The sequence below is a fragment of the Sander vitreus genome, chromosome 8 (genome assembly GCF_031162955.1).
Source record: "Sander vitreus isolate 19-12246 chromosome 8, sanVit1, whole genome shotgun sequence".
In the NCBI taxonomy this organism is placed as follows: Eukaryota; Metazoa; Chordata; class Actinopteri; order Perciformes; family Percidae; genus Sander; species Sander vitreus.
Window position 1 is genome coordinate 18,720,849 of NC_135862.1, and position 27,809 is coordinate 18,748,657.

At 41.4% G+C, this 27,809-nt stretch overlaps 1 protein-coding gene across 8 annotated transcripts; it reads right to left on the bottom strand.

Annotated features, from left to right (window-relative positions):
- Positions 1 to 26,380, bottom strand: LOC144522331 (CUGBP Elav-like family member 2). Of its 8 annotated transcripts, none has more exons than XM_078257325.1 (14): positions 26,065 to 26,380; positions 16,744 to 16,940; positions 13,681 to 13,763; positions 11,414 to 11,462; positions 10,826 to 10,960; positions 9,893 to 9,972; positions 8,571 to 8,732; positions 6,352 to 6,415; positions 4,851 to 4,985; positions 4,044 to 4,169; positions 3,226 to 3,402; positions 2,962 to 3,108; positions 1,519 to 1,704; positions 1 to 489 (listed from the first exon to the last, which is right to left on the bottom strand). In XM_078257325.1, the coding sequence occupies exons 1-13, from the start codon at positions 26,133 to 26,135 to the stop codon at positions 1,577 to 1,579; spliced, it is 1,554 nt and encodes a 517-aa protein (XP_078113451.1). In that variant the 5' UTR covers positions 26,136 to 26,380; the 3' UTR covers positions 1 to 489; positions 1,519 to 1,576. The 8 variants fall into 8 exon arrangements, with proteins under 8 accessions (XP_078113451.1, XP_078113454.1, XP_078113450.1 ...); XM_078257328.1 differs by having other exon boundaries at positions 2,962 to 3,105; positions 26,065 to 26,379; XM_078257324.1 differs by having other exon boundaries at positions 2,962 to 3,105; positions 4,851 to 4,988; positions 26,065 to 26,379.
- Between the last annotated feature and the right edge of the window lie 1,429 nt (positions 26,381 to 27,809).

Below are 27,809 nucleotides of genomic sequence, written 5' to 3' on the forward strand. Positions count from 1 at the left end.
TTTCTTCTTTTAAAAGAAGCCAACATATTGCTAATGGCACCAAATAGCACAGCTGTGTGCCAATCCCTGTATTCAACTTTCAAGTGAATTTTACTGAGAGAGGTAAAAAGAAACACAAAAAAACAAAGCTAAATTAAAAATACGAAATCCCACAGGTTGGTTTTTAAAACAGTCGCAAAAAAAGGAAAAACATTCGAAAAAAGTTCTCTTAAATGAATGCACGCAGGCAATTTTTCACATTGATTTGCTTGACCTCTCTCCCACTTGTCACATTTCAATACAGAAAAAAACAAAACAAAATGAATATACATGCAGAAAAATCAGGTTGAGCTAAGGTCAAGGGTCAGTGGGTGGCCAGGTATTGGTCAGGCGAGCTTAGAGAGACATCACAGACAATGGTGGGATGATGAGGCCAGGAGTTTGGCTTGGCTTTCAACATCATGAAGACATGCTAGGCTAATGATGAGCAAACAGGCATGGAGATTTGTTCTAAAAAAGGAACAAAAACACAAAAGGGGGAGAGAGAGAGAGAGAGAGAGAGAGAGAGAGAGAGAGAGAGAGAGAGAGAGAGAGAGAGAGAGAGAGAGAGAGAGAGAGAGAGAGAGAGAGAGAGAGAGAGAGAAAGAGAGGGGGGGGGACAAAGAGGAGAGAAGAGAAAGTTAGGGGCACAGCACAAGAATCGTTTAGCCATGAGGCACAAAAACCAACAAAAACAATGCCAATCACCACATACATTAAGGACAGTGCAGTAAACACCCCCCCCCCCTCCTCCCCTGACACACAAAAACAATACACAGAATTAAGGAAGTGACACCACCAGGACATATGGCAGAGACTCCAACATGCTGTATACTTGGCACCCAAAGAGATCCATCTAGAGCCAGTCTCTCTTGCGGGAGACTTGGAGGATGGATGGAATGACTGGAAGAGGTTATTAATAGAGAAAAGAGAGGTAGCCTAGCTTAACATGGCTTAGATATGAGAGAAAAAGAGTGGGAGACAGAAGAGGGAAAGAAGGAGGAGGGAAGCAATGATCTAAGAATTTAGAGTGCAAAAGATTTTCACATTAAGAATGACAAACAAATGAGACAGACTAAATGTAAAAAGCCAAAGACAGGTTGAAGCTCTGGGTCTACGTGGCCTGGCTTCAGCCCTTCAACACAATAACTGATCCTTAGTCAACCTGTCTAGCTTGACCTGAAGGCAATGAAATGGCATGGAAACACACCTGATGGTCTCAACTAATTACAGTGACACAAAATACCTCCAGCGAACACTGACTCCAGTGATAGTCATAAATAATCATATACATTAAAATATTTAATCCGACTCAAATTACATGATAAAACCGCAGGAATGAAATACAGTAAAATGTGGAAAGATCATTGTAACCATTTTTTTTTTTTGTTTTGTTTTTTTAAATTAGGAGTAGAGTGAGTCTCCCTCCTGTGGTGGGTTCCTTCCCCCCTGCCCCATTGAGTCTCTGCTGTGGTGACCATGGCTGGAGGGTGAACTTACCCTAGCAGTGCTAGCATTAGAGCTGGGGAGGGGGGGGGGGAAGGCCCCAGGGCTAGGATCAGTAGGGTTTGCTGTCGTTCTTGGAGCGCTTCAGCTGAACCTTCAGCCTCTTCATTCCGATCTGGAAACCATTCATGGCCTGGATGGCAGCTTGCGCAGACACAGGATTGTCATAGCTGACAAACCCTGGTAACAAAAAGGTGGAGGGCACATGTTACATACATTAAACACCCTGTTTGAACTACAACACACCCCCTTCACATTTAAACACAATGGTGCCTGGTACTATTTAGAGTATTTAGTGCTCTAAATATGAGTAAACTAACTCTTAAAACACAGTATTTCATGATAACTAGGCCTGCATGATATTGGAAAAAAACTTACATTGCGATATATTTTTCCCCTGCGATATATATTTTTACAAGAGGACATAAATAGCCCTATTTAGAAATACTAAGTCATTCTCAACTACTGGGGTGATTTTGTAGGGAGTGCATCTACAAAGAAAATAAAAATGGAAATGTTCTTATATGAACCAGTCTTTGTAATGCTTTACAAAAACCAAAGCAAGTAAGCGCTGTGACTACTCTTCTGAAGTGATTTTGGAGAGGGAAATTAGGAAGAAATACACTGGTTGACTGACATGACACCATTGTATTCATATAATACTATTAATCCAGGCTAAAGTGAATGATATTAATAATGCATGTTGCTTCCTCTAAATATCAGGTTGTGGTCGACTAGCGGGGCCAGCTTTGGTTGTTTGATAAATTGATTAAAATTGATCATGATTGGTGGTATGCTGTGCATGCAGAGCCTGCATGTCACACTCTTGCAACAAACTGTATCCAAGAACACTTAAATCAGTGTAAATTACGTTATATCAAAAACAGACTGCTGTTGTAGATTAGTTTTACGTTTCCAGCATCGCAGCTCCGAACCATAACGTTAATTGGGACAGATGCCTTGTTTCTTTAGGCTAACAATGTTAGCTTTAGCATGGCTGGTAGCAGCTTTCTGCGGTGAAAACTGGCCGGGAGATGTCGTGATTACATTGCATTAATCAGGTGATTTAGTTTGTCTTTGCAGCGAACATAAAACACTGACTACTGTAGCTTCACTACCCATGGACAAGCATGTGCATCACTGTGTCAGCAGCAGCTGCCGCGGTACTTTTCTACACACGGGAGAGCCTCACTTCCCATAATTGAACCGTACTGAAGTCATAACTTAAAAAAGGAACACGCCGACTTATTGGGACTTTAGCTTATTCACATACAACACGCACGGAGATGAGAAGGGTATGTATGGACTTATCCAACTCTGGGGGATATGGTGAATAAAATCCCAATAAGTCGTCGTAATATCCACCACCAAGCGTAGCACGTACATCAATTATACAATAAAGAGGGCTTCAGGGCCCAGTGGTGCCAACATACTTACCAAAGCACTTGCTCAGATTGGTCTGCTTGTCAATGAAGACTTTGGCAGAAACCACATTTCCAAAAGGCATAAACATCTGCAGAAGATCCTGGTCCCCAAACTCCTGGGGCAGGTGGTAGATAAAAAGGTTGGCGCCCTCTGGCCCTACTCCATTTGATAAGAAAAACGGACAAGACTCAAGTTAGAAACGTATTAAGATGCACCCACAGATACAATTAGTTAATCCTCAAGTTAATGTTATTTAACAAAAGTGATAATGCTCACCTTCTTTCTGGCCGCCAGCAATGCTTTGCTGCAGGAGAGACTGGCCATAGAGGGAGGGCAGGGCGGAGGCGGTGTACTGCTGCATCCCTGAGTAGGCCTGGGTCAGAGCGTCCATGGAGCTGGCTGCTGACCCGTTGGCCATGGAGGCTCCCAGGCCTCCATTCATGGCCCCCATACCTGGAAAACGGAAACAAACGAATGGGTTGTACACTCATAACAGATTTGGCAGCTTACAGAAAACTGAGGAATTCCATGTTTTTGGCCACCAGGGGGCAGAAAAACAAACAGCCTTTTGCTTCTCATGTTACACTCCCTGGCCACTTCATTAGGTACACCTATACAAGCTAATGCAGTCCAGAACAGCAGCTCTGCCACATATTCTACCTAAGTGTTAATTCCATTCATGTGTTTATTACTGAGGTCATAGTTAGTGGTGTTGTTCTGGACTGCATTATATTAAAATGCGTTACTAATGGGCAGAACATCTCAATATCATGAAGTCCAGTGAAATACCACTGCAAATTACATCCTCAATAATAAATCATAGTTGAATAAATACCTCTCAAAACTGATCATCATCATCGTAAAAGGTAGAATTTATGACAATATGTTCTATTGATTTGCATTAAGTTTTACAGGTGTACCAAATAAAACGGGTCTATCTTTAACATGCAGCAGCAAGAACAGAGCAATATTTGCTTTTCAGTCCAGCAAACCGAAAACAGTAAGGTTTTTAAGTGTTGCTGCTCCCTAGTGGTAACCATTTCTTAATGCAGCATTGACATTAGTGTGCAACTGTTAAAAACGGACATTCTTACCACTGATACTGTTGGTAAGAGCGTTGAGGTTGAGGCCCATAGAGGTGCCAGTGAGACCCTGCAGTGTGCCCAGAGATGCCAAGGTGTTCATGGCAGCACCTGCACTGGACGCTGCTGTTGAACCGACTGTTACAAGACACAAAAAAATAAATAATTATATATACACTGTATATGTAATAAAAAATTACCACAGGAATGACTAGCACATGTTCAACACACCTCATATCACTCTATACTGTACGTCTGGCATCTTTGCCACAAATTGTTACGATTATGAGAGGATGACACTGCAGTGAGAGGGCAGTTAAAAATCTGTCTCTTAAAGCGGAGAGGTCGTTACCGCAGCAGCAATATGCAAAACTCAAGACAGATGGAGCCAATGTATATTTACACAGATTAAAGGGAAATTGGGGCGCTCATAAAATTTTATATAAGGCTGATTAACTCCCATAAAATAATTGAGGAATGGCTGGGGGCCGTTAGGCAAATAGCGGAGGGAGGTTTGCAGAGCAGTTGGTTGATACGATCACAGTAGCATGAAGGCTAACTGTGAACATGTATGTTCATCTCAGTGGGTGAGGGATTTTTATTTACACTTAAGATTTAATGGTTATGTCTGAAGAGAAACTAAGATAACAGTAAATTTAGCAAACAAGGTCAAAAACTCAGCAAGCAAAACATCCATAAACAAGTACTCTAAACTAAAAATAACCATGAACAGGGTTCGACTCACACTGGGTGCTGATTACTGTATACACAGTACATGCACATACTACGGCTCATGTTGGTTTTAGTTTTAGTTATTACCTGGACTGGCCAGGGCTCCCAGGGCTGCACTGTTTGCAGACATGGTGCTGGTGGAGTTCGGGCTGCCAGAGCTCTGGGCTGCAGCTGCAGCAGCAGCTAATGTGGCCAAATTCTGCAGCTGAAGGGGGTTCATGCCTGCTGCGAGAACGAAGAAACAGAGGTGACTTCCAAAGCTACTCTAAAGTTCTCGCAGACACGCACCTTTCTAAGAAAGTCTTAGGAGGGAACAAACTTCTCTAGAATTCAAACAGAGAATATATCTTTACGGTTTAAGACGGGATGTGATTTTGGGACTGTCAATTAAAAACTTTTTCTCACAGCCTCCTCTATTTTACACTGCCTGGACACAACGTGGCTTTCTTGTAATACTTCTTGCTGTTTTCCATTCACTCTTGTTGGTCAGGTTACCATCTAACCCATCCATAGAGTTCTTTCATCATCTCTCATTGTTTTGTTTTTTAAAATCATAATCAAGCTATTGCATTTGGTCACTTTGGCATTACTGTACCAAATACAATCCAAATGTGTTTATTTTAGTTTTCACACTCGTTTCAAGGTTGTATTAGAGTACTTAATACCAATGGGAAAATGCAGTACTGGTTTTAGTATTTGACTTGAAATAATATTTCAACATACAAAACTGGCCTATTATGGTGTGTGCCTTTTCGGCCAGGCTCATAACCTCGAAATTCTTTCCTTCTATGATGAAGTTCCACCATTGGTCGGAGTGAGCGTGATGATGTCAGTGTTGGCGTTTCCCGATTGGCCATTACTCTTTCAAAATGTACTGGCGCGACATAGGCTTTTAACCCATCAATCAGCTGCTTAACTTCCGCAATACAGAGACAGCAGAGAAGAAATACACCGTAAAGTTGTCAGGTGGTAGTAAATGTTCAGTGTAGGTTTCAGTTTGTGCATGAATAAATGCTGCAGTTCCTCAAGACCAACATTTGAGGCTGTGGTTCAATTGTCATGGGGTGCAACCTAGGTCTGGTCTGTTTAACAAACTAACATCAATTACACAATAACACTTTGGCAGTGAAAAGCAGTCTTCAATTATTTGTCTTAAACATTTCTTTACCTTGTCATGGAATAAGATACTTCAGTAAAACAAAACTGGGACCACAACAGATGACCATGTAATATCTATATTCCCATTATAGACACTACCGGTGATTATCCCTGTAATAATTTGGCCACAATTAAGCACATTAACCATACATGGTGCAGCCATATACTAGGTTTTGACCTAGTCTTGTTTAATTTCATCAATTTATGGTTATGTGCTGCATGTTTGTCTTTAAGAAGCCTGCACAGGCCTAGAATAACAGCACTGATTATGAATGTGCCACTGATCTGAAAGCGTAATGTATTTTACAGTAGTTAAAAACATGTGCGCATCAGACAGTCGCAAGGTTGTTGACATGAGTAGTGTTGGCTTGTTCATTTATTGAGGATGACTTAAGAACAGTGGTCTTGACATCTGAGAGGGTGAACTCACCTCCTAGCCTCTGCATATTATTGAAACTGCCTTGGTTACTGGTAGATGTGGCCTGTTGGAGCAACTGTTGAGGACAAAGAAACAAAGACTGAATTCAAGAATCAAATGGGGGGGCACACTATAAGGTATTAATTCATCAACAGTATAATCACTTGCTTGTTTTGATGAATTTCAGAACAAGAGACATTTCAAGTGTTGCCATTATACAGTGAATGTGACACAAAGATTGGATAATGCAAATCAGGGTCTGTCTGCTCCAGTCCAGGAAGAGGTGGTAATGCACCTGGAGCTGTTTGGTAATGGCCACAAACCCCAGAACAACAACAACATTTGCACTTCAGCACTCCAAGCTCCGTAAGCTTATGTTGCGTTCAATGTTATTATAAAATACCCTTTCAGCCATCTAGGGTTTCTTCTTTTTGTTGCTTAACAGCAAACGACTGGTGAAAAAAGTTGTTATAAGTTATTGGTATTACATTTTAAATCATTTAAATTTAACCATATGGCCATAGCAATAAACAAGCCTTAATTTAATTTTTAATATTTTATTTATTTTCTTGTTATTTAAGACAAAATACTAATAGTTGCACTTTTGATAATAGGACACATCTGCTCTTTTGCAGAGTTTATATAAATAAAAAGGAATATTTTTCAGTCATTTCATTCTGAAAACAATAAATAAAAATAAATTGTGAGAAAATCGTATTGTGTACTTAAAATCGTGAACCGCATCGAATCGTGAGTTGAGTGTATCGTTACATCCCTACACACAATTATGGTTAAACTTTGCAATTAATCCGCGGTTTACATGCATTCCGAATCGTAAGTGTTGATCCGTACAGACCGTGGTCCGTTACACCCTTGTTGTTATATTGTGAGGTGTTAAGGTTCATGTTTGAACAGACCACGCAGTCTCAAGAAAACTGAAAAAAAAGGCAGGATTTTTCCCAGGCATATTTTGTATTGAATTATATTGTTAGGTGATCCTGTTTTGTTTACCTGTTTGTTAAACAGTGACTGGATGGAAATGCAGCGGCCATTTTGTTTACAATATAGACTCCCTCATAAGCAAAAAATGTTAAATATTAAAAAGTTATCAAAAAGATTAGCTTATTATGGGGCTAGTACATAAACAGTGTGATGGTTGAGAATGTAAATAAATCAAAGGTTTACACATTGAACTAATTCTCTTTGGCTCAGAGTAGAAATATCTTGTTTCACTCAGTTTGTGTTCTGGCTGAAGGACACATGGCATGTGACCTGCATGTGCTTACTCTGACTTGGAGCCAATGAGCATGTGACTTAAACATGGACATAACATGAGCAGCTGAGCGGTTTCTGGCCAGAAAATTAGAGATAGAGGCTTTTGCATGCACATTAAGTAGTGACAGGCAAAAACAGATTGAACTGACTGAGCTGCTCTTTCCATCTATCCAAATATCACATACAATTTGATTTAAGGGAAATAAAAGGACGCTGTAGCATTAAAAGCAAACATGAGGCAAACATCTGCCATTAGGGTTAAGTATCGTTTGCCCGGGTACGATTTTTCCTGCAGAGTCACAAAATGATTTACGGCAGCTAGACGGCGCTACAGAGCACACATTCTGACGGGTCACAGATTTCTTTGTAACACCAGAAAAGCCTGTGCAGCCACGTAAAAGGTAGCAGGAGATTTCTTTATATAGGCGTAATTGTATTTTAATTTTAGAAGTCAACTGTTGTAGTTATGGCTGATCCTGGGGCAGGGCCATCACAGAAAAAAACTTGATGACTAACATTCATCGCAACTATAGGACCTCCCGGTCCCGGTAAAGCTTAGTAATACAGCTCCGTAAAGAAAAGATCTTTACGACAGCAGGTGTGGTAAACACACTACCGCCTTTGTCCAAAGTGGCCACTAGAATCAACACAAACTGAAAGTTACCACTAGCGACATTGTTATAAATAGAAAGCATTTTAAAAACATATTTTCCCCCCTTTTTTGTGCCGATCCGAAAATGTATCCGATCCGTGACTCAAAACCGTGTTCCGATCTGTGAGTGTTGTGATCCGTTTCCACCCCTAATGACAACCACACCACCACAAAAACACCTCTCTGCTATCTGATTCCATGTATTGCCTTCTATGGCTAAATTATTAATACATTTTGAAACTGAAACATGAATACATGAGTAACTGTATAGCTCTGCAGTGGTGTGTGTTTGAGCAACACTTACTGCCAGGTACTGCGGTGTGAGGGTACCCAGGCCGGCCAGGTTTCCCCAGGTGGAGGCGCTGTTGAGCTGCTGAATCTGCTGCACTAGCTGCTGCTGCAGGCGCCGCTGCTCCTTATCTCTCTGTGTGTCGGCAAACTTCACCACCAAAGGTGAGGAACAGCCCTGAAGCAGTGAAGAGGTCAGAGATGTTAGACCGCTTCAGAAGCACACAGAAGAATCCAGTTTATTCATCAATGCAAGGACACAGTGATTGCACGGAATTTTTCAAAAAAGGGTTTTCTATGCATGTTGCATTCATATCAAAGCTAACACATCTGCCATGCATAGCTGAGCCAGGCCACATTCCAAAAAGGGGCACAGGACAATGCTGCAGACAGTGAATCACTCAAGGAGCTGAATTGAGTCCACAGACAAGCAGACAACAAATGGAGACAAAACTTAGAAAACAGACATTCAAAACAAAGATATGTCAGCAGACAGTAACAAGAAGAATGCATAACAATACACACAATCTCACAAACAGACAGTCCCATGTTGTTCAGACAGACGCATGAACACGAGGCATGCGATGCAAACGTATTTTGAGAGTTGAGAGCCAGACAGGGACCAGGCTGGACAGGGAAAATGGCTTCTACACCAGCAGCACCTCCCATGGCAGCTGAGAATTGGGGAGGTTACGATATGCGGGGCAATAGGTGGCAGCACCACTGAGGCCTGCGTTTAATCTGGTAGAAGGAGTGTTATGTTTGGTTGGGCTCCTAATTAGACTTGGTCTGCTGCTTCACTGGGGAGCCTCTGACCTGCTAGCTGTCAAATTACTGCTGCTCCACTTCCACAAAGATACCATTGGCTACATGATGACATGGACCCAGTTTTTAAAGAAATCTAACAGAGTAGCTACTCCAGCCTGGGTTAATTCTTGTTAACTATAGATGGTGTGAGCTCTTTTTCCTGTGGTCCAAAATATAGATTGATTATGGCAGACTGTGATGGCTAGGCTCTAGAATATTATCAGAATCAATTAATGAAATGCATTTAGTTCAGGCCAAAATTAGAGAAGACAGCAATTCTCATTGTGTCCAGTTAGCTCCGGATACAGCAGCTATGCAAGAGGCAATGTTTCAAGTTTTATTAAATTATTTTGCAGATGACAATGTAATTTTGTAATAAGCAAGAGTGGTTTTGGAAATGACTCATGCTCTGTGATGAATGGACGCCATCTGTTTGGACAGTTTCTTCATCTTTCCAACACAAGGTGGCAGCAGAATGTATGAGGGGGGGGAAGGGGGGAAATGAGAAATAGGTGCTAAGGGGTACAGTACCTCCATAGTCTGAGAGTGATGCATGGTTTTGATTGCATTCTGTGCCATTGCCCTGGTAGCAAATGTGACAAACGCACAGCCTGTAGGGGGGGAACAATAGGAGAGGGGGAAAGGGAGGGAGGGAGGGACAAGAAGAAACAAAACAAGACAAAAGGTTTGGACAACTCGTTATGAACCCCAAAAAACACATTACAGTACAGAGAATGGCAACTCCCAAGCACACAGAACCACCCTCACTGGTTAGCACACGAAGAAAGAACACAACAAGGAGAACAGTAACACATGTCACATGAGCACAGTGATTGACGGATTAAATTGCCACCCAAAGAGGCTTGACTATGTGGTGTCATGGTGAAACAGTCCACGTGATTACAAACATAAAACGCACACAAATACACACCGAAAGGCTTTGATTTGCTAAAAATGTGAAAAATGCAAACATCAAAGGGTGTTTAGGTTCCATTTCAAATTGAGGTTACATTGTATAAATGTACTTAAAAAAATAAATTCATGGCCAACTGTCTCTGCTGTGAGGTTTTATCGTATACACCAACACGAGAGGCAACAAGCTAATTCCAGCCTTTGTAGAGTGTGATGAAGGAGGCGGTAAAGGAGGAGCTGAGCCGCCTGCCAGCTGAGCCCACGAACACCAGCAGCCAGCGGTTGCCAAGGCGACGGGCCATTGTGCCGGACAGCGAGTGCAGTGGCCCTTCGCTGCAAGACATGGAGTTTAACAGTGACGGGAGGATAGACTATGGGGATGGAATGGGTGCCACTGGAGGTGAATAGCACTTGATTTTGGGGGCGGGGGGGTTGAAATGAATAAGTAGGGAGGGGCCTGTATAGATACTTGATGAGAATATGTGCTCCGCTACACTGAAGGTGGCGGCTGTGACGCGAAGAACACTGTGCCTACGCTGAAAGCACACCTACCTCTGCTCTGACCATCTGGTCCCCGGAGAATTCGGCACTCTTCCATCTGTCCGAAAGACGCGAACATCATTCTGATCTCGTTCTCGCCGTATTTCTTTGAAACCATTCCGATGAAGAGTTTTCGGTCTTCTACCGCTGCAGAAGGATAAAAAGAGGAAAGCTATTCAGACAAAACAATTATGGAGCTATGAAAGCAGTTACATTAGGCGTTAAATTTTGCACTTCTTTTTCAAGCTCTCTCCTTGTCATGCTGCCACATTCAAGGTGCCAGCCTCTTGTACAAATCTCTGCAACTTGCAGCTTTGTTTTCCTCAGTGTCTACTTCTCAAAACGGATAACTATCATCCATTGGTGCTCTCCTCCAGATCCTCTGTACCTGCTCCACTCTTCTCCCCTTGGTGCTTTTTAAAGCCCTTAATCCTCCTAACCCCCGACACTATATAGAAATTGTGTATTGCTGCACATTCCCTGAACTAAGTTCCTCTCCGGCCTTTATCTGGCATTAAACAGTCATAATCCAGCCCTAGTCTTTTTAAAATCGTATACTACATTCATCTTGGCTAAATCTTGGCTTCCTATTTCACTTACCACTTGTTTTCTCACTGTCAGCGGGTTTCATCTGAATGGGATGATGCATCTGGGGGAAAAAAGAAAAAAAAAAAAAGGTAAAGAAATGGTTAACACCACACCTGCCACCATTATAAACTATGCAGGTGATTGGTCTTGTTATCTCTCATCACAAGAGTCTCATGTCTTCACACATATATCCATCTTCAAGCATTCCTCTCTGCCCGTTTTGTTCTCTCACTCAAAACACCATCATTCCTTACCACTGCCAGATTCAGGAGGAAGTGTCTATGAGTTGATGACAGGGATCGAATTCTCCAGTATCAAATTTCACTTCTCGCTGTAGTGCAGACTTGTGATGGAACTTATTGATTCTTCCTGTCAACATCCCTCATCTTCTTTAGAACAATTTTACAGATATAGTTGACAAGCAAGCCAGTTCTGTATGGCTTTCAAATGTACAGTAAGTCTTTGTTTTTGATTAAATATTATAGCACATACAATTAGAACAAAGTGTGGCCAATCTGAGCTGTGTAAAATCTCATTTGAGACAGCCTAACATCTCTGAACATGGCGCTTTTTCTGAAGCTGTGTTCATTATGCGAGAAAGTGCTTTAGGATGTGTCATTTAAATTTAATTTAATAAACACATTTGTCCAAGGCGACTCACAGAACTTCAAGTGAATATACTTTTAGCACATTTTACCTGCCACGTGACATGAAAAAGAATAAATAAATCTAGCCATGAGATGCTTCAGCAGGTTGTACTTATGAAAAGTGGTGGGTTTGTTTTTGATAAGCACTAAATGAAACAAGCAGACAGATGGCCTGCTCAGTATGGATATTGGCTAACGTCACTGACCAAGGAGAGCAAGACACAGAAAAAAGAGAAAACAGGAACAGAATCAAGCTTTTCCACTGTTACGCCAACCAAACTCAGTCACCTGCAGTCAATGCCAGTAACTGTATGATCGGGTACTGGGATTCAGGAGCTGAGCTGTTAGACCACACTATTTGAAATGTCTGGCTGATTGATAGTCCTCCAGTAAAGAGAGCTAGGCCAGTATAGTCAGCCTGCTACACTCATTTATCAACCCGGTTTCAATATTTACCTGTAACCTCACTGACAGTGGGTCCATTTTCAATAGACTGTGCTATTGATTTAATTGACGGCTGGAGTTGTTTGTTATCGATTTAATTGATTGGAAGGGAGTATTTTAGAACAGTGTATAGACAGGGCAGATCTGAGGGGGTTTAAAGCCTACTACACACCGAGCCAATAATCGGCCGTCGGACAGTCTGGCGAGGTCAGTGACTTGAGCCTGTTCGGTGTGTTTCGGCCATCGGCCTTCATTTTGGCCAATCTGACATGTGTAATCGGCGGGGCGGGCACTGCCGGCAGTCGGACTCAAATGACCCACCTGATTGGTAGAGTGCTAACCCGGAAACGGGGAATGGAATGAGCGTGACTAGAGTCTCTCAAAATCTCGTTTCGGTGAACTATTTTAATAAAATATGAGATTGTATTCTGGACAAGCCGCAATGACAGTCTGTCTTTGAATTTCCGGAGAAACCAGACCCAGGTGATGCGTTCGTCCAATCAGCTGCCGGTTTTCATTTTTGAGCGACAATACAGATTAGCGCCGCCTGATGTTATGGAGATGTATTACGTCTTGATGCTTTGGTGTGTTGCGAGGCACGTTTTTTGACCAACTTGGTGGCTGATCAGTCCAACTGCCTTTTCTGCCGAGGGTCGGCCGTCTGGTCGGTGTGTCTGGGCCTTAACAAGTGACTGCACTTATTCCATTTGACCGGGCTTTATCTCTAGATAAATTAGATAAGGAATTAAGAGACCATACTCCCTCTCATCAGGCTTCACTGTTAAAAATACTTCAACTCCCCTCCTTTTATACCGCCAACTTTGGAAAATAAAAATGTAGATGTGCATCAATGATTCATGAAGACAAGCATTGATAATTTGTTCCACTTTGTGGCGATCGGGTCCTGTGCTTCAATGAATAACCTGCTGCCTGGTCAAGCACACTTTACCCGATACCTGCATGTGTATGTATGTGTGTAGGGTCAGCTGGCTTATCAATTCAGTGTGTTAAGAATCAGGGCAGTCCTCCGTGTGATGTTAATGCATAGTGGGAACCAAGATATTTTTCAGGTCAGACAGGAGTTCAGTGAGCCGAGAGCTCATTATCAGCCAGCATACAGCTCACAGCCTGCACCAGAGATGCTGAGGGGCTCAGCAGCTAAAAGCAGCCCATACTGTGCTTACTCACCCCACTTAAAGTCTTTATGTTGTGCAATGCATTCTGGGCCTCCAGTGCAGCTTTTCTTGTATAAAAAGTTACAAAACAGCATCCTGCAGAGAGAGAGAAACAGGGACAAACAATGGGCGGGGGGGAGGAGACAAAAACAGCATTAAAAGAAGCGCATACAGACCGTAAATGTAATGCCACAACTGCTGCAGAGCAGGAAAGAAGCTAAACGGATGAGTGTATGTTCTCCGCATATCACGTTAGAAACATGTGACAGGATATTCTTAGCGCCAACAGTTAGATGGTGCACACAGCTCATGTAGGAGCTTGCAGCGAGGACAATGGAGTAATGAGATAGGTGAAGGCTGCTGCGCAACATGGCCATAGTGACCACAGGTCACTGTCAGGAGGAACTGATGCACAGTCCGCAGGTCAACACAGCCCAGGCATGCCAGGGCACAGTGCCAACACATCAGAGAGTGGCGTCGCATTACATAAGAATTTATATATACACAGGAAGCATGAAAACAGCACAAAGCGACGAGAGAGCAGAAGTGAAAGCACGGATGAGGAATCATGGGAGGAGAGAGGAGGTGGGGGAGGGGGATGAAGAAAATAAGAGCTAGGGAGAAGAAAAAAAAAAAAAGCCTCTCATCCTTCCGTCCCAGCAGACCGCCAGTGGCGTTCCAGCCTGTCAGTTTCACTGGGTTGGGGAAGTGGAGCACTGCAGCGTCTCTGACCTACATAGTGTGTATTATGCTGTTACTGGAGCTCCCAGGCCGCAGGGAGGGCTGTTGAACTCCAATATGCATTGAGCGGCTCTCTTCTCTCTCACAACCAGCTGAGCTTTCCCTTTCTTTGCCGCTTAGCCCTGCCTCCAATTTACCAGAGCTAAATAAACCATCCAGAGAGGTGTGATAGTTATCAGATGATTTTTTCATGGCCTGCGGTAGACGTGACCTACAAACACGCAAATCTGATGGCTCCTCTGAAGATCTGTGGCACAGTAAACAACCAAAATGGAAGTGGGATTACAGCAATTTCCACAAACAAATCAAACAAAAGCTAGATTAAGACATAAGAAGGGGGTGAAGGGTGTATTATCTGCCCCTACTTCTCCCAGTAGGAGTAGGACTACTGGGAAAGGAGGACAGCAGTGAAATTGATGGGCGTGGGGGTGCTGCTGCAACATATTCACTTCACACAGGCTGAGTGAGCCAAAGAACTCTGTGATCAGGCCCGATTATCTATTAGAATACATTAACATCGCATTAACATGTCAATAGGCCATCACAGCTGACACTCCACATAGAACTGGGGAGGGCTCTGCTAAAACAAAAAGGGGGGTTTGAAGTCTTCAGCCTCCCAATGAACTGCACAGTGTTGGCTGTATCACACACACACACACTTTCTATTATACCTTTGAACACACTTAGGATTATTTGGTCACATTAGATGTCTGTTTCTTTGTAAAAAAGATCATGTGAATCAAACACTGTCCTGGTCACAGGGTGTGTTGCCAAAGGGCCTTGACATACTAAATGCTATTTTTGGCCAAATAATTACAGTTAAGTGAGGAACCCTGGGATCTAAATCCAGAGGTTCCTTTTTGCACATTCCATGAAGATTTAGAAAATTATACTGCTAATCACTTAAAAAGACATCCGATTTATTTACACAGACAACACAGTTGTCATGTTATAATTTGCTGTTGTAGACTGACGTTTGAATGCTGGAAAAAAGACAGAGAGGGCGTATAAGCGCCAGAAAGGCAAGATGTCTCCAAGTAGCAACGTTGTTGTCAGCATGTCTTTCACTTGTAAAAGAAGAAAGGGTGGATGCAAAAAATAAGGACCGACTGCGCTAAATGGGTAAAATCACTGATTCACTTGGCTGAACAGCCAGTCAAGCAACACTCGCTCTCAGACGGCCGCCACTACGATTATACAGACTCAATCAGCGGAACAGAGGCTTATAAGGGTTAAATAATGCCAATGATTCTGGAAACGGCTCAAGTAGTATGGCCGACGGTTGGCCAGAGTCCTTTAATGACGGCCAAACGGCTCCGGACGACTTGGTGCGTCAGGAACGTGAAACCACTGGTAGCCCAAAACATTTCGCTCCATTTAGACGCCGAGTTCAGCATCAAACAGGGTCCCACCACATTAAAACCCCAGAGTGGATTAGTGCATTTACCCATAGTGCGTCATCCAGCCATCAAGGGAATTGAAATTTGGGTAATGTTGTAAACCCAGGATAGTTACAGCAGGGAAACCGTCGCTTACTTTAGTCACCTGCAGTTAGTTACAGGAGACTGAGCACTTCCAATGGCACTTTGCATACAGCAGGTATCCACTTTACCATCTCTTCTAATTGGAACCTAAACTGAATCGCTCAACTCAAGCACCATTTCTGAAAAGGTAAGAGCATCAATAGATGTCTTAATGAAAAATTGCAGTTGTGAAACACTTCCTTCATATAATGCTGCTTTTAAGCCAGCACAGCAAAAGTAAATTGAAAAGAATATTCCTATAATGCAGGGTTATGAAAAAAAGTGGGTTAGTTTTTAACCCTTAAACAAAAGACTACTGAATCATCTCATCTGTAAGCACAAACCCAGCTGCATGGCGTGTGCAGACAAGCAATGCTGTGCGCTGCCTAAGGGGATTGTGCTGAAATGTAATGGTGGATGACGTGGCAATAACAGGGTTTTGTGTATAGTGCTTGACCACTTAAAGCAAGGCAAATACAGGTAGAAGACAATGGTGGCCATATACAGGTCTACGTTTTTTTGAAGGTAACAAACCAGTATTTAGATCTGCCAATTTATTACGCTTCTAACAAATAAAATAAACAACGTATATTTTAAATGAAACAGATAATTTACTCTAAAAATATAAAGATCATCAACATTCCATGACAAATAACGTAAAATCTTCTCTTCCTATAATATGAAATGGAAAGATCCAAGAAACTGAACAAAATAACAGATTATCAATTGTAAACAGTGCAATTTCTGTTAATCCAATTGATTAATTCAAATGAAATTAAATTTTATAAAATAATGTAGTGCTCTGACCGTACCTTTGCTCTGAGGGGGATTCTGGGTGCGATCACGTAGGATGTTGATCTGATGCACAGGTCCGAAGGGCTCAAAAAGCTCTTTAAGTTCTGTTTCTGACCAGGATCGCGGGATCTGTCCCACAAACATCTTGATGGAGTCTAGGTCCGGCTGGTCCAATTGCTCAAGCGACCCGTTCATCTTGCTGCCGTTGCCGTTGCTAAGAGAAACAAAAGAAATCTGTTATTAGTATACTAGGGTCCAAAATATTTTGTCAATCACAAATCCATTTTAACAAACTGTATTGTTGCTGCCACACACTGTCAAATACTTAGTAACATTCTAAATTATTGTCAGAAAGATTTACGATGCATTTGTCTCCTAAAACAGCCAAATCAAAACAATAAATCATTGTTTTAGAAGGCAGTTTCCTAGCCATCTTAAACCAATTGTGATTCTTTGGGCAGTGGATGGTAAGAGTTGTTGGTTGAAAATTAGCACCAGCCATCAGCCAAATGCTGGTAAATTATGCAAGTGGCTGCTAGATTTGCTTCACTTGCCAGCCAAAAAAACATTGGTAATCTATTGAGTCACCGTGGCAGGTGGACAAAAATATTAATTTCCAACCCACATTTAAGTCATTTCAGGTGAGCGAACGACAACTTTAATCAATCAAGGTTTGCATTTTCCTTAATCTAAATCCTAAAAAAAAAAAAAAAAATGCCGATAATCAATTATTTGAAAGTTATGAGACTCTTGTTGGCTTGTTTGCTAATCGGCCTGCTCGGAGAAGGATTGTCATTAGTCATCATCACTGTGCAGGCAGACTGTTTATATGAAACCAATAACCCAAACATACTGAAATGAGGCGAAATTGTGATTCATTAAATAGGATAGAGTTTGTTTCTATGGATTTTCATAACTAATTTGAATGTGCTTCGATTCATTTCTATACATTTCAAATGTACTACCAAGGAGTCAAATAGTTTATAGAGCATTTAAATGAAGTAGATGCTGAAACAATATATTGTTTACAATAATGGACAGTGCAATAACTCTGAGTCAACAACGTATTGAGTAACAATCTGGGTGTTAGGGGGTTAGTAGAGCAATGATGGAGATGAGTGAAATACTAAATCAAGCCATTTTCCTTTGAGGCAAGCCTTAGGGACAGAGAATCAATACCCACCAGTGTACCTACGACTACAGCACCTTTGTCTCACTCACTCGCACACAAATATTCCCTGACAGGTGCAGAGGTCCTGGAAACCAGGAATGAGGCAGGGGCTACAGCCATCCAGGGATGTCAAGGCAGAGAAATCATGCTAAACATAAAGCATCATTCCCAATACACAATCTAGTGCCACAGAGGACTACAACACAATATGTGTAGACTATGGTACAAAGGATGACACACACACAAAATTCTTAAAATTGTAAAAGGAGGGACTGACAAAAAAAAATACACTAAAAACAATCTCTCACACAGACCTTTGGACACGAGCCATCCATCTCTTACAAATTGAGCCCAGTCGTTCCGCAGAAACACCAAACTCCTTGAGGGACCTAAATGACATGCTAACAAATCAAACTTCAGTTCTTGTTCTTCTGAAATCCAACTCCACACCTCAGTTTGAATGTTTTTCTTCCTCCCTGGAGGTTGTCAATACATTTCAATGATGAAATATAAACCGTAAAAAAAATAAAAAATAAAAAAAAAGCCTCTCTCCACCAAAAAGAGGTGAGTGCCCCCCTCCCACCAGCTCCAACAGCTAAAAGGAAAACGGCACTGCAGAGCTCTAAACCTACAAAAATCGCTGTTTGCAGACAGGGATTTTGCGGTACATCTCCTTCTCAGGCGCTTTGGCGATGGTACAGAGAGTAACCTACAGCTTCTTCACCACAGCAGGGGAACAATCACATATTGTTCGCCCATGCTGGAGAACACTATTCACCGTTCCTCTACAGCACAATGGGCCAAGTCAGAGAGATGCTTTGGAACACATCGAAGGCTACGTCTGCTAAGGCCACAGCACTGGTGGGTGACACCATTTATCCAGTTTAGCCAGTGGCATGCGGCCGCCATTTTGCTGAGGGCCCTTTGATGAAATCTCACTGACTAAACCTCACTTGAAAAACTGTATTTGTGTCACAGCATTCAAAAACATGAAGGCTCTTTGACAGTGTCTCCTAAACATTCATTGAACACACAAGCTCCCTGCAGCTGCACATTGTCTTTTCAGCTTAAGGGACTGTTAAAGAGAAATGTAACTGCAGTAATTATATATATATATATATATATATATATATATATATATATATATATATATATATATATATATATATATATATATATATATATATATATATATATATATATATATATAAAATTCAAATTGTCTTCCTCAAAGTGCACAGACCGTGATCACACTAAGAGTGTGATCACACTAAGATACTAAGAGATGTATTGACCGCTTGAGTTGAAACGGTAAAGAAGAGCAAGCACAGGAAGGTGAAAAAATGCCAAACATTATGGAAGAGCATTTCACGTTGCGGTCGTTAATGAATAGTTATACATTATGGGAAATATGCCTCTTTCATGCAGAGTGTTAGAAGAGAAGATTTACACCACTCTCATATCTGTAGGTAAAATATGAAGCAAGTGGCCAGTTAACTTAGCACAAAGACTGGAAATAGGGGGAAACAGCTAGCCTAACCAAGAAACCAAATAATCATTCCCCAAATATCGAAACATTCCTTTAAAAGGGCTAGTAATTAACTATGGCTAGACATGCTAGCTAAGCTACCAGAAGGTAACAGCTGCACGGATTAGTATCTGCCAGTAGCATGTCAGTTTTAAGTGACACCTGCTGACATTAAGTAGTATCAGTGGAACTAGAGTGTTAAGCTGCATAATGTCATGTCAATACAGCAGAGTGAATACTTCAGTAGAAATTAGTTTTCAATTAAAACGGTGGACAATGGGCTCAGTGATGTCAGAGTAACCAGGACCAATGCTGTTTTAAATGTATTTTTTCAAAGATTTAAGCACAATTGAAAATCCATTCACCTCTCTTGTATTGGGGTGACACCTGAGATCTCAAGATGGACATTGTATCTCAAAACCTGACAAAATGTAACCAATGCTATCTGTATGGCTTAAGGCACTAGGGGCAGCGTTTCAGCTATATACATATAGCAGCCGTGCACCGCTGTGGAAGTATTGCAGTGAGTGTCAAATTTTCAGTGAGGACCAAATACAGTTTTAGAGCAACTGAAATCAATTTCATTAATAGTACATTCAGTTTAACATTTTAATTTAGTTCCAAACTGATACATTCAATTTCAAATTATTCCATTCAGATTTTCAATTAAATTATTCAAGATAGCCAATTCAAATATAACTAATTCAAATTCAGTTTCTAGTGACACGTCTGCCCATAAAAGACCGCCATCGTATCCACATTAGCAACTTTTCCTCCTCACTGATCTTATCATTCACCCCTGCTTCAGATTAAATATTTTATTAAAAAAGGCACAAACAAGAAATGTTGGCACATCATTGATAAGGGTACTAACTCAAAAATATTATAATTATGTCAACACTGCCCAGTTCTGCTCCCTACACCACCCGACAGAGTGCTCCGAGACAGGAGCGATGAAGTCTTTTGCTGAGCTTCCACAAACAGCCCTGCGATGTGGCAGAGACACCCTGCAGCAGCTGACGAGTCATTCAAAGCCAAAGCCATGACAGTTGCATGCTTACTGCTGCACCACCCATAAAAACAGGTGATTTATCTGGAGCATGTGTCTGTCCTGTTGGTGAGCTCTGACCGCGCAAGTATGCCAGCGACACCTTTGCTATGCCCATAATAGAAAGCCAGCCAATTTGCCTAGTAATGTACAAGATTTTCAAAGCTCAGCATTGGGTGTTTGGACATTACTCAACCCTAAACCATCAGGGGTCACAGCAGCAACACGTCACATGATTTTGTTTTGTACTGCTGATGGAAAGCAATATTTGTAGTCCCTTAGATTAAAAACCCTTGCTTGCTATAATTGTATTTTAATAATTACTAGCCATTCATGAATGCTATTTGCTACTCAATTAACCTATCACAATGTTGCTTTAATTAAAAATATTGAGCTAACAAGTCTTGTTAGGGCAACGTTATACATAATGCTGAGTCTCTTCCTGTTTTGAGTAATATAATAAAACGTCTTTGCCTTGGGCTGTTTTGGCAACCAGCGGCTGTCATGCTTATTGGGGATAAAAAAAAAAAAGTTAAAGATCACATGGACACACGTAATGCTTCTGAGAAAAGAGGAAATTCAGTTGACTGAAACAGCTGTTTGCAAGTAATACCCTTAAAAAAAGGAGTTGCTTCTTCTTTCAGGAAACTAGTGGCCTCATAAGCTGATTCAACGAGACACAGAAGCCTCTAATGCCATAGTAATATCTTTGACAGCTGTCAAGCAGTACATGAAGGTTCTTTCTTCTAGTTCCATCTATTTTCTCTACTACTACAAAAGGAGGCAGAACATCCTTTGACAGGTTGAATAAGGTTTAACACGTTTGGCATAAAAATATCCTCATGACAGGCTTGGAGTTGTAACTTAAAAAACAGTCACAGAAAACAGCAGCAGGATTTACATAACATTTGCTGTAGGATCCATGAGGAAGAATCACTCAAGACTCGTGGCCCAGGTTTGAAAGAACAAATGAAAACCATGGATGGATGTCGCTTGAGGCCAGAAAGCAGAAATATGAGGCCTGTGTTATTTGATTTCCATACCAAGTGGTCGACCCTAATCAGCACATTGTGGTTCTGATGAGACGTTAGTAAGATATTTTCCTCCTGGCATTAACTCCAATTCAGCTCAATATGGCCTGATTTCATTGTTGCATTTCCCCTGATGAAGACAGACGTGTTCAGTCAGCCTCTGAATGGCCTGCATGTTAACAGACGGCCAGCATCTGACGACAAGGCCCGCCCCATTAACTCCATAATCACATTAAGCATCACTGGCGGTTACGAATTACGTTACTAAAGCAAAGCTCGTGTGAACGAGCAGTCACACATCCAACTAAATATTGAATTAAAATCTTCAGGTGGAGCTCACCGGAGCAGGCAACAGCCTTACTAAAAGCAGCAATTACACTTGATTACTTTGACAGTGTGCTTACTGCCCTGACTTAATCATTAGCGGTGTCACGATTTCAAATCGAAAATCTATCGAAATGAGCTTTCAATTTTGACTATTGAAATCAAAAGTAGGATTGGCAATTCCCACCGTTTTCTTTTCTCTCCACCCCCCTGCCTACTTGCAAATGTCCAAAGAAAAAAACAAGAGACACAGCATAGCTTACTGACTGGTAGCATGCAGCTAAAGACACAGTAACTGCCAGAGTCAGAGATAACGGAGAAACAACAGAAATGGAAAACCCTCCCGTTTCCCTTAAGTCACTGGTGTGGCAACGTTTCACATTCTCCGTGAGTGAGTTATGTAAAAAAACAAAGGTAGGGCGTGTGGGCTCAGACGGGACTTTGTTCATGTGCACCTCGTCAAACTAATGGTGCATTCAATTAAACTTGTTAATTTTGAGAAACTCAAACTGTTGTAAAGTACCCTTCTGCCATCTAGTGGCTCTTATTGTGGCATTTCCGTCACTGCTGAAAATAATGTTTTTATCAAAAATGAAATCAAATAGTGACCTTAAAATCGAAAGTCAAATCGTACTGTGTATTTGGAGAATCGTGACAGCCCTATCAGTCATCCATTACCCTAACCAGTAATAGGCAACAGAACATCTTCAATACAAAACCCAATTAGGTCTGTGCAATTAATCAAATTTTGATTTTGGCTTCCAACGATCACAAAAACAATGTAATCGAGAAAAAATAATTACTGATTTCTGACAGGAAGCTTTTTGCTCCACAAAGCTAATCTAAAAAGAGAGGTTCTCTTTTTGTCACATCTCTTCAATCCATTAGTGCTACTCTTGACTTGTCCACACAGGAAGCACTTTTCTATTCAACTTCATGTGTACTGCAGACACTGACTTGTAGGTCACAAGCATGATGACCTGAACAGTGAATAATCTTGAAAATATTATACTAACTGATATCTAATTTTAGAATCATAAGCTCAGACATGCCATAGCTTATTTCGCTGATTTAACATGAGTGTAGACTTTGTTAATAACTAAACCGCCGCACAGTACTGACAAATGCATGGACATGATGGGTGCATCTGGTCTTATGTAACCCTTACCCACAATATCTGTTTGCTAAGCTTGCAGAGGAATTTGTTCAACCTTCGATCACACTGCACCACATAGGGGACGTATTTATGAGCATTCCAAGGCTGTGCATGTAGCTCGAGGACAGCCAGTCGTGTAATTATTGCAGCACCAAGGTAGCAACAGGAGCAGAGAAACAGGTGACAGGCCAGATCAGAGCCTTCCTACTCTTAAGGCAATGACCCACCAAGGCGACTGTCGACCAAGTTAGGCCGATGGTGAGCGACCGTCGCCCTAGTTTGTGCGGTATGTCCCGCACTGTCACCACCTCTGCCTTTTTTCCCCGGAAAAACAAGTCTGATGTGCTGAACAGCCAATCCATTTGATTGGCTGTTTTGCTTGAGAATGGTAGCGAGGAAAGCTAACAGACTGTGAGAGGGCACACAGAAGGCTCTTCTCATTTTTATCTCATCTGATCAAATACACAGAGCTGTCAAAACTGGCTAAAACACAGGTTCAAGCGATTGAAATATCTATTTTTGCACATTATGTCCATAAGATGGCAAACGTTGGCCTATGTATATCAAGATACATAACTACTTGTGTATGTATATTTATTTCAACATAAACCTGTCGTTCAAAAGATCTCTACATACCTACACATTACAAAATAAACTAGCATTAAACGATTATCCTTTAACATTACAGTGAAATTGAATATGAAGACCGTAATAGACCTACCTCTCTCTGCACCGTCTGTACTAGGGCTGCAACCAACGATTATTTTCATAGTCGATTAATCTGTTGAATATTTTCTCGATTAATCAATTAGTTGTTTGGTCTATAAAATGTCAGAAAATGGTGAAAAATGTGGATCAGCGTTTCCCAAAAGCCCAAGATGACATCCTCAAAGACTCAAAGATATTCAGTTTACTGTCACAGAGGAGAGAAGAAACTAGAAATTATTCACATTTAAGAAGCTGGAATCAAAGAATGTTTTACTTTTGTCTTAAAAAGTGAATCAAACCAACTAATCGGCTGTAGTATCTGCTGTGTGTTCCAGTGCTAATTTTTGGTCAAGACAAAGGCAATGTGAGGCAGTCAGCCTTCGTCGCCCATGTGTCGGGGCCTTTAGCCTTCAACATCTGGCTGCATGGCAACCCCACCTCCGCCACCCTCAAGTTGAGCAGAACAGCTGGCCCGGGCAGCCCTCAGACCATGTGCCAAGATTCTACACTTTGCACAGATCAACAGCTCCCAACCACAACAAAGGGGATCACTGTGACGCTTATCTTACTGATACAGCACTATGGATGTGTTGGCTGCCAAATGATCACACTTAAGTCACTAACTCTCAACAATCAGGTGGATAAATCAATCAAATACAGCTGGAAGAAAATCTAATCACTACCTCACCATCTCAAGTCCAACAGATGAGAAATTCTTCTCAGAATATCCTGTGAAAAAGTGTGAAATATACACACACAAAAAAAAAAAAAACATTCATTATATACAGGCACCCATTACCTTCCCCAAGCAGCAAATCCTTACATTTGTTAAGTTGGAACTAGGTAATGTTTGGTATTTGATTTATTTTTCTGCCACACAGTAGAACAAAATAAAGGGTAAAGGACGGGAAACACACATCAAGAACTGACCTTGCTGCCATTCACGTCATCCACACTGATAAAGACACACTTTAAAAATTTGTTTGGAGAAATACTGTTACAAAAATAACTGTTTGATCGCGACATTTCCTTAAGTGTAAGATCGTTAAAATAAAAAAGGACCAGGCCTATTTTACTGTCAAATATAAGATGGCACTCCTGAAAGAGTAACCTTTTAACTTTTAAACAAACTGTCTTGTAAAAGCAGGCTGTAGTTTGGAAATGTTCTTTGTCAAGCATGGTTAGCTGGCGTTATGTAAAGGACAGTTAGTTTCTCAAAATGATGACTTAGTATCTCAAAACAATAAGAAACTCACAAAACGATGACTTCATCTCTCAAAATAATGGACTCAGTATTTCAAGATAGTAAGAAACTCAAAATAATGACTTAGTATCTCAAGATAATGAGAAACTTTATATACCAAGTTTTTTTTATTTTATTTATATATAAATACTAGCTAACTCATTCGATTGACTGTCTTACATGATCATGTTTTTGATCACATCGGTGGAAATGAGCATTCATACTTTTGAGTACGTACCCTGTCACAAGATGTCCATTAATGGCTCAATAATGTAGCAAAGCACGTGTTATCTGCCGTTAAGTAAGCACTCTACATTCAACATGGACGGAAGCACCACAGCCTATGAGGTGCAGCTAACGAGGATAGCTAGCAGAGATGAACTGGGAGTGCGCCAGGCAAGCCGAGCTAATAGCCCGTGTGCTGCCTACAAACAAGCTTATTCTACTGTTGAGCTTTAGCCAATGAAACTAAAAACAAACATACTAGGTCGGCAACACATTATTAGCGAACTTTACGTCAACTTAACACGGTAACTCAACTCACTTCCCTTTAACACATACCAGTTACCGTTTCGATCGAGCATACGTCAACGTAAGTTAAACACGTCCATTTGCAACTAACTAAACAAGACGGCGGTGCCGTGTGTATTCAAGTAAAGTAACACAGACAAGCCAGGTTGTTATTAAAAGCTAATCGATGCCGTTTTCCTAGACTGATACCGAAACGAGTGATCTCCGGAAGCACATGTCACTTGACTATTGTAGGGCGCCTAGTATCCGATTCCGTTGCTAGCAAACTGCGTTTTGTTCCAGTCACTTCGAGTAATATGGCGTTAGCCCAAACCATGTGTGCTCAGTGGTAGTTAGGCCTCGTGTTGAATTTACTTTACCGACTCCTGTTGAGGATACTTCCCTTATTATACAACTTAGACAAACTACTTTAACTCCAGGTAAAGGTAGTGCCACTGCTCGTATGATTAGCAACGTTAGCATCCCAGTTAAGCTAACGGTAGCTAACTCCAACTCGCCCTGAGCTGTGTTGTTTCTATCTAAAAAACACTCACAAATGTTTGCGCTGCTAACACAGAGAGACGGAAATGCAACGCAGATAGTTAGTTGGATTACTTACACGGTGTCGCTCGAAGCCATTAACCGGCTTTCGGCCAGAGGGTGGAAATCCAGGTTGTACGCCGAAGTCATACTGAAAACAACGTCTATCTAACAATGAGAAGCGACGTCCGCTCACTCGCAAGAGGCTCAACTCCTGCGACGAGACGGCAACAAGACGAAGCAGAACAGGTGCAGGGAGGGGGCGTCTTCTTCAAAACTGCATAAGAGAGCGGGCACCGATATCCGCCTTATTCCTTCCTCCCAATTTCTCTCTCGTCCCCGACTGAAATAAATTCAGACAAGCCGCTGTCACACTGCACACCGAGCTGCAGCAAACCAGAGGCGTGGCCTTTTCAACAAAAGTCTGAAACCATGCTGCCTACTGCTGCTTCTCAGCCCCCTCTACCCCGATGTAAAAATATTATAATAATAATGTCCCCATAGGGACTGGCACGTGGTCTTCTATAGAGAGTTTAGTGACCTATTTGTAGTTTATGATGTTTTATCTGGTGTGGCATCACTATTTATATTCTTTTAATGACATAAGAAAAATGGCACATTAAAAGAATCAGACCCAGTCCAGCTTTATTTGTTAGTCTGTGAATGAGTTAGGGATCTTATGATTAGAGAGCAATTTAAATATAGAACCCCTTATTATTAAGATTAATGATGCTGCTCCTGATTCCATATTATCTCAGTCCAATACAGGGACCTGCTTTTTTTTGGATTACACAAATAAGTAAGACTATGTACAGCTTGTTTATTGCCTGTAGGTCCATAAATCTTTCTATCAGTCAAAGTGAGATGGTTAAAATGCAGTTTTTCTTGCTGTCTTGCTTTTCCCCAGGGTCATAGGTCATGTTCCTCTTTGTGCTGGGCTGTTGTTTCCCTGGGGGAGGGGAAGCTTATCTTCTTTTGTTGTGTTGGACTTGCAGGGCGAGGCCTCTCCACTTGGGGGGAAAAGTAGGGGGACCATTTGCCAAAGCAGAGAGGCAGGGGGGCTAGCTTAATTATCAAATCATTCTTTATTGCTTCAGCAGCTGCACAATCCAAAAATATTATTCATAGCGAGTGTTAAGAAACATCCCATTTATGAAATCCGATTTAATCCTTGTATCCATAGCAATTTCAAGGCAACTTGGCACCAGTGCAGAGTATGCTCTATTAAACAGTGCCTAAAAGAGGTTTGTATGCATAATGTGATATGCGACCTATTTTACCATATACATGCAGAAGAGCCCACTTTGCAACATGCATTAAGCTTGAGGGGCTGCTATAAAAAGATTCTAAACCTCTCTGGAGAATCAGGTTTCATTAAAATGGAGGAAAAATACAATAATGTCATTCCATCTGCAGCATCCACATATTTCCTTTGACTCAATTAGATCTCAGGGGATCTTATTGAATAGATTTGTTATAAGAGGAACAGGATTCTTGTAAAGAGCAGCTGATGTTACTCTCGTGGGTATGTAAAATATATACAGTACTGCTTTCTGTACAGTTAATACACAAGTTTATGCGTCTCCTTGTCTTTTCTTAGAGATGTTTGTTGGAGTGAAATCCAGAGGCAGATGCCTAGTTGCTAGCACTTTCTAATACTAGCCTTCTATTCTTAATCTCACATTATTACTACTGTAATCCTATCATAATCCTCCACATGTACCATGCTTTTGTTGTTTACATCAAATGTTTTTCTCTCATGCAGTGGAGCTAAAGTCCCACTCATTCACCCATCATCCTTATCATCATCCTGCATTTAAATTT

Bases quoted from the DNA above. Each gene is read 5' to 3' on its own strand.
- LOC144522331 (XM_078257323.1), bottom strand. From the start codon at position 26,135: ATGACTTCGGCGTACAACCTGGATTTCCACCCTCTGGCCGAAAGCCGG. The intron at 9,973-10,825 runs GTAGGTGTGCTT...CCCCCCCTACAG, and splicing joins ACCAGATGGTCAGAGCAGAG to GCTGTGCGTTTGTCACATTT. The intron at 6,416-8,570 runs GTAAGTGTTGCT...TGTCCTCAACAG, and splicing joins TCACACCGCAGTACCTGGCA to TTGCTCCAACAGGCCACATC.